We start from the raw sequence: 12,641 nt of genomic DNA, 5'->3' as shown, positions 1-12,641 counted from the left end.
TTCTGGTTACCAAACACGGCCAAAGGTATTTCAAGCAACGTTTCAATGCTGAGTGGTGGTTTATACTGAGAGTATCTTCCACTCTGGAACGTGCCGAAAATATACTACATATCTGGAGAACATTCTAAACGTTCTAATATGATTCTTATCACAATAATTTCTGATGCGAATTTCACCTTAATTCTTCGAAAAATGTACGACAACTAAATCAGCATCGTTTGGGCTAATAAAACGTTGGTTTCGGATTTTTTTTCTGTTTTATACTCCAACCTTCAACAGGTTAAGTAAATTGTGAAATAACACAAATTAATCAAATGAAATTTACTAGCGCAGGCTGGGTTTTGAACCCGCGATCTTTAGCTTGCTAGTCGAGAGCCTCACCCCTTGACCACGGAGGCCGTCAAAGTTATGTACTCGTAGTTAAATTACTCTAAATATAAGTAATTAGAATTATATGTAAATGTTCCCAAAGATAATGGGTGTGCAGCGACATTTACCAATTCCGTTTAAATATATAGGTATTCGCGATTCAATTCAATTCGGCAATGTTCTCTTATATGTATTTTCTTCTATTCTTCGGCTTTCTAATAAAAACAATAATTATTGAATAAAATTATCATTTGATTCTTCGGTATACCACTCTTTAAATTGATTGACCTGTAATTTGAAAGACTGTGAAAAGGTTTTGACCCGTGGGACTAAAATTATTATTTTTTAAGTGGAAGATACATACGTTATATATATTATTACATTTAAGAGTAATCGTAATGCGAGTAATCTACAAAAAATAGGATATTCTCTTCTACAGTGATATATACTCAAAGAGAGGGCAAGGAGGTTTGATATATATTCAAATAAGGCAAAGTAACTCCACGATCTGTAAATCAGTGTGACCTTTGAACAATGATCGTGTTAGATAGGTACGTTATTTCTTAAAAGGAACCATACTACGTCATGATTACAACAGTTTCAGGATCAAGCATAAATTAACTTAAATATAGGATCTTAGGGATCGTCCACCAGTACAACTGTGTAATTTTTTTATCAATACTATCAATAATAGAGATCGGTGATGGTACGATCGAAAAATTTCAATAATCAGGTGAGGTTTCGAATTAATCGCGCGGTTAGGACCGAAATAGGCTAATATAACAAACCTTAATCTTTTTATGTTAAGCCGCGAGAGAGAGAGAGAGAGAGAGAGGACAACATTCCCTAAATTGGGGATGACATAGACTCACTGGTTTTGGACAATCTTGTAGCTACTGGAAAAGTGCAATTGGTTGCATCATATCTAATAATTTATTTTTTACCAGTGACTGACCTGACGCTGACCCCGTTTGTTTTCATACGCCTCACATGGCGGTAGCAACTATTTTCCGTAAATGTATTTATATATAAATGAATGTTTCTTTGTTTGTTTGCTCTTATTAGTGCCAGTGTTTAGAGATTGGTTTAAATGACTGAAGGAAAAGCCGAGGACGCTAAAAAAGAGTTATCTCTGCACTGGAATGAGATACGGAGTTCAATTAAAGACGACATAATGAAGTTTTTAACAGTAAAAATGTGAATTTCATGAAACTAGATATATGAAGTGTGCGATATTCGCGTAGATTATCGACACATGGGTTAGATTATAAGGGTTATAATCTAGGCAGGTATGTGCCTATGTAAATTCACGCTCTGTTCGCTGAACCAAAAATATAGGTATTCGCAAATGTGACTTACGGAAGAGTTGGTTGGGATGTTGGCAGCGCTCGTATGGTGGAGGTATTTACAGGCACTCGCATAAAATTGCATTAATTATAACTCCAGATAACATTCGAATTCACACATCCGTTCTTTATCGATACGGTGTTTTGTTATTAGATGACGTTGTCGCTACGGCATTAACTGATATTCCACTCAAAGCAACACTGCGCAGATTCAAACCAGTAAAATTTGAATCCTAGCCTCCTTATTGGATGGAGCGAAAAAGCGTTCAGCGTCACGAAACATGAAGTGAATGGTAGAAAAAGCCGGAGACGCCCGAGGAAGACAAAAATCAAATAATTGTCTGTGGTAAAGTGAGACGTAAGTGATGAGCGAAGAAAGAGATGTAAGGAGAGTGTATGTCTTTGGGGTGAATGGTTGAAGAGGTCAAGGACGAAGGACGAGGAAGACATAGCACGATCAACTGAAAAAATACTTATTACAAAACAATAATATTATTTCCACCTTAAAAATGCACCCAGTTGTCGGGTATTCTAGAATTCACAACCTCAAAATTTACCTCAAAAATTTACCTCAAACCATTTATAAGTTCCCGAGCAACGCCGGGTATATGTAAGCTAGTAAATAATAAATAATTAGATAGAAAAGGCTGGTTGGTAACCCCTATTCCAGGCGACAGTTCCTGGATTCCGATTCGGGACACAAGATAGAAGAGACAAGAGACAAGACAAGGGGTCCCCTGGAAGGTGAAGGCATGCGGTCACCACCAATTAGGGCATTCCTTTGTCATCCGCACAGGAAGAAGGTAATCACTAATCACTCACACTCTGCTGCCAGCGCTGATGGGAGAAGCGGGTGGTGAAGGTCCAAGGGAAGCTGTTAGGTGAACGCATAAGTCGATAAAAGTGTATAGCCAGTGAGACTGGCATCCCCGATTGGGGTATGTTGTGAGGCTGAAGGTAGTGAAGAAGCGAAAGAGATGGGAAAGAGGAAGGTGGGGGAGTACATGGCTATTTCGATCTGATTGCCAAACACGGCTAAAGCCAATTCAAGCAATGTTTCAATTCTGAATCTTTTACACCAGGGCGATACTGAGATTATCTTGCACGGAGATGATAAATAAATAAAAAATAATAATCAAAAGGTAAAGCAAATATCCAGTGCGGAAATGTACTATTTCATATTTTGTGTTTTAAATTATGATATTTTGAATTTTTATATTTTAATAGAGTTAATTATAATCATTAAAAAATAATGTTGCCTTATCTACTACGAGTACAAATTTGTATTACAATGTAAATCGGTCATTTTTAATTAAAATGTACGGCTCTTTTACTTTTAATTCATATAATAAATTCAGCAAATAATATAATATTCTTTAAATGATTACCAATAACTCACAAATAATTGCAAAAATTTTCTCTAAAATCATAAAAATCATGAATTCTTTAATGGCCTATGTTTATTAATTTAAAACATAAATAAAATGACACATACCATTACTAGATATTTGCAACACCTTTTGATTAAAAAAATAATTATTCAGTTTGGTTGGGAATTTTTGCCTCAAACCCAAATTTAAGATTTGTATGAAAAAGGCCGCGCAGCCGTTTCTTATAATTCAGCAGATTAAAAAAAATCACTCCTGGAAGCATTAAAAATAGTTTCTCCTGCTACGTCACTGTCTCCGCATACCATGTGAGTTTATTCCTGCATTCCAGTTAGACAAGGGTCTGAAAGGGGTGAACGAATGAAAGAAGGGATGTAGATTCAATGAAACGGAAAGGCAGAGTGCAGAGTCAGGAGTCAGGTAAAGAAGCTAAGCCAATTGTTTGGCCCGACCCCGACCCATTTTTCCAGGCTGCAGAGGGATTTTTAAATTAGAATTTTGCCATTTAGGAGAGCGTAAGCCTCTATGTTCAGGCTATAATACACGACTTTTAGTCAGTCGGAGAAAAGATTTTAAATAATACAAGTAGATATTACAAAACCGAGTTGAAAGTGAATTTCCCGACACCATCTAGTAGCAAAAACGTGATAATAATACAAAATTTATCAAAATAAAATAATATCAAATTTGAAAGTGTCAATTCATAGAGGAATAACATATACATATAAAAACGGTCAAATTGACATAATTTTTCTTTTTTTTTTGAACGTGCCCCCTTCTCCTTCTTATGAGCATTTTTTAATAGAAATGGTACTGGGCCGAACATTCACTGGCGAAGAGATCAGGTCAAAAATACCCGACTTTGATCGGTACTTCAGTAGAAAAAATGCCATAGATAGATTGATGTGCCGCCGGAGTATACGTAGACTAAACATTTATAAATTGTGTGGACTGAACTTCTGAAGTCTCGCTCTCGCTACAATGAAATAAAGATAGTTAATCTGAAATGGACTGTAACTGCTGTTACAGGCTAAACAGCAATGACAGCATATTTCAGATAGGTATCCAATCTACCATATCATCTGTTGCGATAACTAGGTTCGAAACGCCTGGTAGATATACAATATTTATACATATATGGTCGTTCGCCACGCCCATTACGGGTGCTGACTGAGTTGATATCTCATCGATCCAATGATCAAATCTTTTTTGAAAAAGTTATCAGATGGGTGTTTCGTGAACGGGTCAAAATGATCGGTTAAGCCCCGATCGACCAAGGACTAATTCGAAACAGTATGAAATGCCGTAGTGGGTTAAAAGTGATTCAATCAAAAGTAATAAGTAAGAATTATTTGTTAAACGGCGGGTATAGAGGTTGTCTCGAAGATTTGGAAGGTCCCAGAATTCCACATTGCGCGATTTTCTAACTAACTATAGTAAAAATTGTAGTATGACTGACCATTACGCTGTTTCACCTAAGAGGTAGGCAGAGAAGATGGACCGCCACACAAGACTTCGCATTACTCCTTGCTTCATTCACACTCATACATACTCTTCCATTGATCTGAATCTTGATGCCATGACGCGACTCAAGTACTTATATATTTGGGTCCAAAATAATGAATCCATTCAGATTGAAGTATCGTAAAACGGGGTGACTTACATCAATTATCAACATTGAAAATAAATTACTTTTTTTAATCATTTGGGTCGCTAAATTTTATTTAATCTTTATTGCACATGTTTCTATCGAAATATATCTTATCTAAAATAATGTGTTTTGGGATTAATTTTTTTTAAATGCTAATTTGAGTATTCAAAAAGTTATTATATATTTATGTATATATATTTTTTTAAAGAAAGTTAAACATTCCCAGGTAACGAATAACCTGAAAATATTTGAAAATCTCTTACTACCACCACAGTAAGCTGAAAATGTTGCTTGTGTTGTGATGGAGGACTTAGCCAGCCGAGGAATTGAACACAGTGAGCCTGGGTGGGACCCAAACGCGATGTCTACTCGGCCACCGACCGGTCGAAGGACAATTCGACCGGTCGGTGAAATCGTCGGTGGTAGTGAAGGACATTGATATACTTCACAATTTATACATAACACGAAACTATAATAATCGTTGAGGAATTCATAAAATGTATATACCCTTTTCGGTGTCTGAAAATGTCAAATAAACAACAAACAGCTCCACAATTTAACAATCAATGTTTGTAATATATAACTAGAAACCAACTAATTTGATTTGACCACTTTTCCTGAGAGAATCATTAAATTTTTAAAATCAACTGGTAAAAAACAGTTTTTTTTACTCTAATACATCTCTCTATTTTCAAATGTCTTTTAAAACTAACAAAAATAATTTTGGCTTGACGAAAGATTGAACTTTCCTAACTAGGAACTGGAGTAAACTTGGAATTATTGCGTATATATTGCTGTAATGTCATAAAATTTTATAGAAAATCGTATATGTCCGCGCGTGTGTGCGCGATTGCCACCAAAATTGATAGAATGCATTGTCATCGACAACGAGTTTATTTGTCGAGTTTCAACTCAATTGGATATCGGAAAGTGGGTTAATTTTCACTTCGAAGATATACGATTCGATACGATTGTACCACCCCAGCCAGGAGTGCTCCTGTCCCGGTTAGACCGGTACACTAGGAGGCACTTTTTTGCTAGGACTTGGAACACGTGCTCGGAGGATTGGAAATATTTTGGAGTTTAGATTAATTTTCACTTCGAATATTTCCAGAAATTCACGAAAACAAAAGTGAAACAGATATTTGCAAATATCAAAGTCGCCCTCCAATTCATAAGTCAAGCCATATTACGTATCTAAAATATTTTAGTATTTCAATGTCTGCTAAACCTACTATGATCGCAAGTTGGAAATCATTGCCATACATTATTACAAAACACAGTAGTCGGTAGCCATCGATTTCCCATGTCTGGAAGGAACGTTACCAACACACCACCCATTGTACCAGTCTACTTACAACAAGTGTAGCAAGTAGCAAGTGTAGCAAGTAGCATGTGGCATGTATTATGGATGGACCCAAGAGCGCCGAGAGTGAAGAGGGCCACCAATTAGGAGCATTCCGCGCGCGCGACGGGATGTCTCCAATCAGGGCGGAGTGGGCAGTGGAACAAGGAGGAGAACGGAGCCGGAGAAAGCGAACAAACCATATCAAAACATGCTAAAGATATTACAAACACATCTACCAAAGATGTTAAGCAAATTAATTATAATTTTAATCCCAGTATTTATTTTATAGTACTTAAAACAACTTTTGGCCAAAGAAATTAATTCGAAATATTAAAAAAAAAAGATTTGCAGTGAACCTCCACAGGCCATTTAGAGAGAACAGAGAATTACGCTAAACATCAATTGGACACTATGATTTGGAACACTACCCAAGACAGATCAAACATCAAATTTTTTTTTAACCTGTTTATAAATATGTATTACCAATGGTACGATATTGATTGACTTTTATTTTGATTGTAATATTGCGTTCAACACTGGATTTTCTAGCGAGAAAGGCACATTAATCAGTGATTACTGTTCCCATCTCGCTGATTACTTATTATTCATCATGTCGAACAGAATTGAATTAGCATTGACAGATTAGTATAGGAAATTGTCCCGACTGATGATTATTCACTCAAAACTATCCCACGAAAAAAAAGTTTTGTGAAAACGCTGCTCAATTATTCTTCAATAAAGTAAATAGTTTCCTTCGTACAAGCTCCCTAGAGTGCTGCTTAGCCCTACAAGTTTTCTTGATAAATAATATAACAAGCGGATATGGGAAAAAGATTTTTCTATCTTTAAAGTATGCGATAATTTTAAATATTGACATGAGTTCAGAGACACATTATTTTTATGGAAAAATTATTAACTCGTCGAAAATGAAATCGTAAATAAACAAGACGAAATTTAAAAATTAAATTATTTGAGTCCACTGACTGTCGCAAAAAAATAAGCTAATTAGAAAAGGAGATGTTTGTGCTTAGGTACAATGTTTCGACTTTTATATACCTATTTACTCTTTGAGAGACGGGTATGGGTACCGCCGCCTTGGGAACCACTTATTGGATAACCGGTGGGATCAAGTTTGTTTAAGTTTTGGCGGCGGATGCGTTTACCCTTCTACTGCGTGGCGGTTCCTTTTGACCTCTCCAGCCAGACTATCTCTAGACCCATCGCCTTGCACTGCAGTGGGGGGATAGATTAATACGTCCATTACTCCTGGACACCTTTTTTACCTTTTTCTTCCTCTCCTTCCTTTCCCTAAAAAGACACCCCACACAGCATCCCAAAAGATTACATAGGCCCTAAGTGTGGAGCTAATAAGAAAGAATGCGAAAATTTGAATGGACATTGATTTATGTAACACTGAACAAACGATCTGAATAGTCAGGTATCCCCAAACCTACACTATTCCCATAACATTCCCCTCCCAACTTTCTTCCGCCTCACTAAATACCCTATTTTATATTTTGATGTCATAGTTATACGCACGACGTAGACATGACATATCTGGCGTAAATGTAGTAAAACTATGTATGATTGTGAGAAATTTGGAGATTCGAAAATAATGCAAGGCTGACGTAAGCAAAACTAGTAAGATTAAGAAAGGGACGCTTATATAGTTTCGTCATGAGCGAATGATCAAAGAATGAAATGTAAGGAGAATATACGTGAAGTGTAAATGAATGGTAGAATATGTCGGGGACGACCGAGAAAAAACTGGCACGATCAAGTAAACCAAATAAGTACTCGAGTCGGGCGATGTCAAGAGTCAGAATAGACACGTGAATTTGCCAAGACCGAGTTGTTTGGCGGTTCATCCTGTCTGCCTACCCCTGCGGAGAAACGTCGTGACGATTAGTTAGTTAGATGTAAGGGTCCCACTGAATCAATGCAGTTGAGGCAATCTATTAAAAAGTGGTCATAACAAGTTATTCAAAATTGATAGGTAATTGGTGCGGTTCGAAAAAAACAATTTCATGGAATATTAAATAAATGATCAATAGATACTATATTTTTCCACGACCATCCATCCCCAGAAAGGTAAAAGGTTCCCGGTAAACTGGCAGGAATTCCGCATTAGAAAATTCGCAACACTCAATATTAGTTTATGATGCGCTTCTATTTACGGAACCTTTGAAGGTCTGACGACTCAATCATAAAACTGCACTGGTCCAAGCGGACGACTATTTTATGCACTTTTATGTCTCTACCTCTTTAACTATACCACAGAGAAAACAACCGGCACTAAGTGTTATGGTTTACTGCGAAAATGAGACCTTTCTCGCGACATACTATTTTTATTTATTTCATTTTATGCAGAAACTTTTTTGGTTTAAAAGCAACCCAGTAAACACGCAATGTGTCGTGAAGTGATTAGAACTGTTCGTTGTTTTCCAAGCACCTAGTGAGGCCCAAATCATCAAATAATGTTTTAAAATATGTTAAGTGTGTAATAAAAAATAAAAAATAAATTAAAGAAATAGATACATAGTTAGGCAATATTTTATTTACAGGGATAAAAACCAATTTCATAAAAATATAAAAAAAATTCTTAGGATAAAATGCAGTGATTGTCGATGATCATGATGTAGGCACATGTAGATTTTTCCGCATAATAGACTTTTTATCCATTTACAATCCACATTTAACATTAACTACATATTAAAAAAAGAGGAAACGTAAAATACATATTTATAATGGGTAATGAATGGCACTTACATGCCCCCTGAATCCTCCAAAGACTCCTGTTATAAATGTAAACAGTCAACAACCTCGTGTCATAGGTACTATGTATGCCGAGCCAGAACGACCGTTATGCTATGTGGAATACATAGCAGATCATGGTGCCGTCCCTGGCTGTAACTTGGGCGTATTTCGTTTCACAGTGATACTCCGGAGACTGCTGTTAACATTAATGCTGTTTGTTGTCATTGCTTGTGTACACGTTGTCTTTGTTGGCTTACCCATCGTCGTTGTTGGTTTACCTATTATCGTTGTTGGTTTACCCACTGTCGTTGTTGGTGTATACATTACCATTGTTGGTTTACCCGTTATCGTTGTTGGTTTACCCACTGTCGTTGTTTGTGTACACATTACCATTGTTGGTTTACCCATTATCGTTGTTGGTTTACCCACTGTCGTTGTTGGTGTACACATTACCATTGTTGGTTTTCCCATTATCGTTGTTGGTTTACGCACTGTCGTTGTTGGTGTTTACATTATCGTCGTTGGTGACGTGTTATGGACAGGAATTGAGTGTTTTGCTTACCAGTCCTGTAGCCCGCGTTGGAGAGGTAGGTGGCGAAGGAGCGCGGTTCATGGTCCGCCTGCCAGACGGGCCCGCTGCAATTGTCGTTGTTCGTGTACACGTTGTGGTTGTGCACGTACATGCCGGTCAGCAAAGAACTCCTGGGGAAAAAAGATACACCAAAAGTTAAATAAATCAGCAAAATTAAATGTGTCAATGTTTGTTCTGAAGAGAGAACTCTTCCTACAGGCATGAAAATAATATTTATTCATTAAGAGTCATTATAGTTAGCAATTCTAATAACGAAATCTTTAAATATCTTTGTTACAGAAGATTTAATAATTTATGTAGAGACAGCTTTTTTTTCAAAATCTACCTACTAACTAACGTACACGCAAATCAATCGCTCCGAACAAAACAATTAAAATATAAAGTTTAAAACGCTTATAAAACAAAGTATAAGTTTTATCCGTGTTTACCACAGATGATTATAGTGTCACATCTAATTAACAAAGAAATATTCTTCAATTAAGTGATTAAAAAAGAACAAATATTGAAGTGAGGTGACAGATCAGCGTCATTTTACAGTGAATTTGTCATATTATCTCCCAGTTTAATTTGAAATTCAATCTGTTGGTGATATATAATTAATTATCAAAGTGTTCACAATTATTGGTCCCGTGATAGTGTTTAAAAATAATAAAATTACAAAAGTGAACTGATAATATTGAAAAGAACAGTAAATTATTTAATTTACAGGTGCTCGGTTATATTATAAGCCGTTAAAACCACAGTCCGCCGCAAGCCTTGGTTGGTTCAGTGGTCTAAGGCGTCACCTGAATTTGGTGCAGACATTTGATGATCCTAGGATCGAATCTTACCAAATCCAGAATAATAAAATAAAAGCGATTTTATTTTTATTTTATAATTTATAAAGTTCAACCAATATACCTAATTCGATTATCATCGTAGTGTCGTTATAAGGCTGGAAGTAAATATATCATTCAAGATGCACTGCAGAGTATGTCCAGAAGCCGTCCTTTCAGACGATTCAATATTTGTGTGTGCGACGTGTAAAGGCACCTATCATTTAGCCTGTGGAGGCATAAATGAGAATACATACCGTCGATTTACTCAAGAAAGGCGTGCCCAACAGAAGTGCAAGCAGTGCAAAAAGGATACTCGCTCAGCCGCCTCAAGTGCTACTATTTTAACGGAGACCACCAGTGATACCGCAACATTGGAACCATCAAAAAAAGTGACCAACAAAGCTTCAACGCCCACCTACCAACCATCAACTAATCTAGAAGAACTGCAAGAGTTAGTCATTTATAAAACGACTAATTAGGAAAAAAAAACAAAATGATATTTTGGACCAAAATAATAAAATTCTAGAAAATATCCAATTCATAAGTGCGCAGTATGAGGACTTTCTTGCCAGATTTCGTAACATGGAGCAACGGAATGATGAGCTCACGAAGAAGAACGCCGTTTTGGAAGCCAGAATTACGGTCCTGGAGAATGGTCTAGAATTTCAAGAGCGTGCCCTCAAAGCAAATAATGCCGAAATAAGAGGCATTCCTGAAATCAACGGGGAGAATTTACAAGACGTAATGTTCAACATCTGCCAGACTACAAAATCCTTGATTCAAACTAAAGATATCGACTCTATCTATCGGTCAGCTAAAAAAAATAATAAACAGAATCATCCGAGAGAAATAGTTATCAAATTAAAGACGAATCTAGCTAGAGATCAGCTGCTAGCGGATGTGAAAAATTACAATAAAAATCAACAAAATACCGAAGACAAACTTAACACATTGAACATTGGAATTGCCGGTCCTCGCTCGCCTATCTACGTTTCCGAACAACTGACCTTTCGATCAAAGCAGCTCTGGTTTAAGACACGCCAATATGCCAAAGAACGTATGTTTCGATTCGCGTGGGTTAAAGGAGGGAACATATATATTAGAAAAGAGGCGGGATCAAATGCTATTCTCATTTCCGATGAATCAAAATTGTCAACACTGTGATAAAATTGTACCAATTTCGCTCTCGAGGTATATTTCGTCTCGCTTGTTTACTATTATATTTAGTCGTTGTTCCCGCTTCATCAAGTCTATTTCTTTCCACTACCTGCTAGGAACTTGTATTATCACCAGCTTCATAGTAATTTTAGGTGTCAATAAAACTAAATTAGATATTGTATTAAAACTTATATTATGCGAAAGTTTATCACAGCACCACGTTAATCTAAAATATAATAACTATGTTACGCAATACTACACTTATTTAAAATATACTAAATATGTTTCGTTTACCATATGATAATTATAATGATTCCGATATAAATTATAACACAAATGTTATTTATGATCTAAATAATCTAAACAAATACAATTGGGTTTCATATAGCCTAAAAATCATTCATCAGAATATCAGAAGCATTTCAAAAATCGATGATTTTTTATTATTTCTTGATCAATTTAATTACTCATTCGATGTTATAATTTTGTCGGAATGTTGGATAAATAAAGAATACACCTCCAAAATTATACAAAATTACTCTGAATATCACACTAACATAAGTTTAAATAAATCAAGTGGAATCGTTGTTTACATCAGAGACGGAATACAAGCACAAGTAGATGAAATTTTATTATCACAAGCAAACTGTCTGAAAATTGTTTTGAACAACAACTTATGTATCTTTGCAATCTACAGATCACCCGCTTTCCAAAACATCGACACTTTTTTGAGCTCACTTCAAGCAATCATCAATAGTTCAAAAAAAATAGAACGTCAAATCATCATAGGCGATCTCAATATTAATACTATTCCCGAATACCATCGTCAATATAACGATTATTTATGCCTGCTTACTGAAAATGGATTCATTCAGACAATTAATAGCCCTACTCGAGAACAGGGCATGAGTAAATCTTGCCTAGACCATATCAATGTTAAAAATGTTAACCTAATCAACTCATTTGTTTTTCACACTACAATTTCAGACCACTACACCACAGCTCTCTGTCTTAAAAACAAACCTCCCACTGATGCTAAAATTAAATATGTCCCTCGAACAAATTACAATAACTTAGTCGAAGACTTGCGATCAGAAAACTGGCAAAACGATCTAGACCAAATTGATACTGACTCAGCAATGAATGAATTTATCACAAAATTACATTCATATATATCTAAACACACTAGTCACATACACATAACAAATAATCAA

The 12,641-nt window shown here is 36.0% G+C and overlaps 1 protein-coding gene across 1 annotated transcript in view; it reads right to left on the bottom strand.

Moving 5' to 3' along the window:
• The window catches only part of Sulf1 (Extracellular sulfatase Sulf1), a 220,690-nt gene that overhangs the window by 111,278 nt on the left and 96,771 nt on the right, over positions 1–12,641 (bottom strand). The window contains exon 3 of the mRNA XM_089647310.1: positions 9,422–9,561. Within this exon, the coding sequence (XP_089503436.1) occupies positions 9,422–9,561 (140 nt within the window). The remainder of the gene's footprint in view (positions 1–9,421; positions 9,562–12,641) is intronic.

The sequence above is a fragment of the Hesperophylax consimilis genome, chromosome 26 (genome assembly GCF_061612785.1).
Source record: "Hesperophylax consimilis isolate HC1 chromosome 26, BYU_Hcon_1.0, whole genome shotgun sequence".
In the NCBI taxonomy this organism is placed as follows: Eukaryota; Metazoa; Arthropoda; class Insecta; order Trichoptera; family Limnephilidae; genus Hesperophylax; species Hesperophylax consimilis.
Note: the sequence above shows the minus strand (reverse complement) of the source record. Positions and strands in the feature narration are given on the sequence as shown.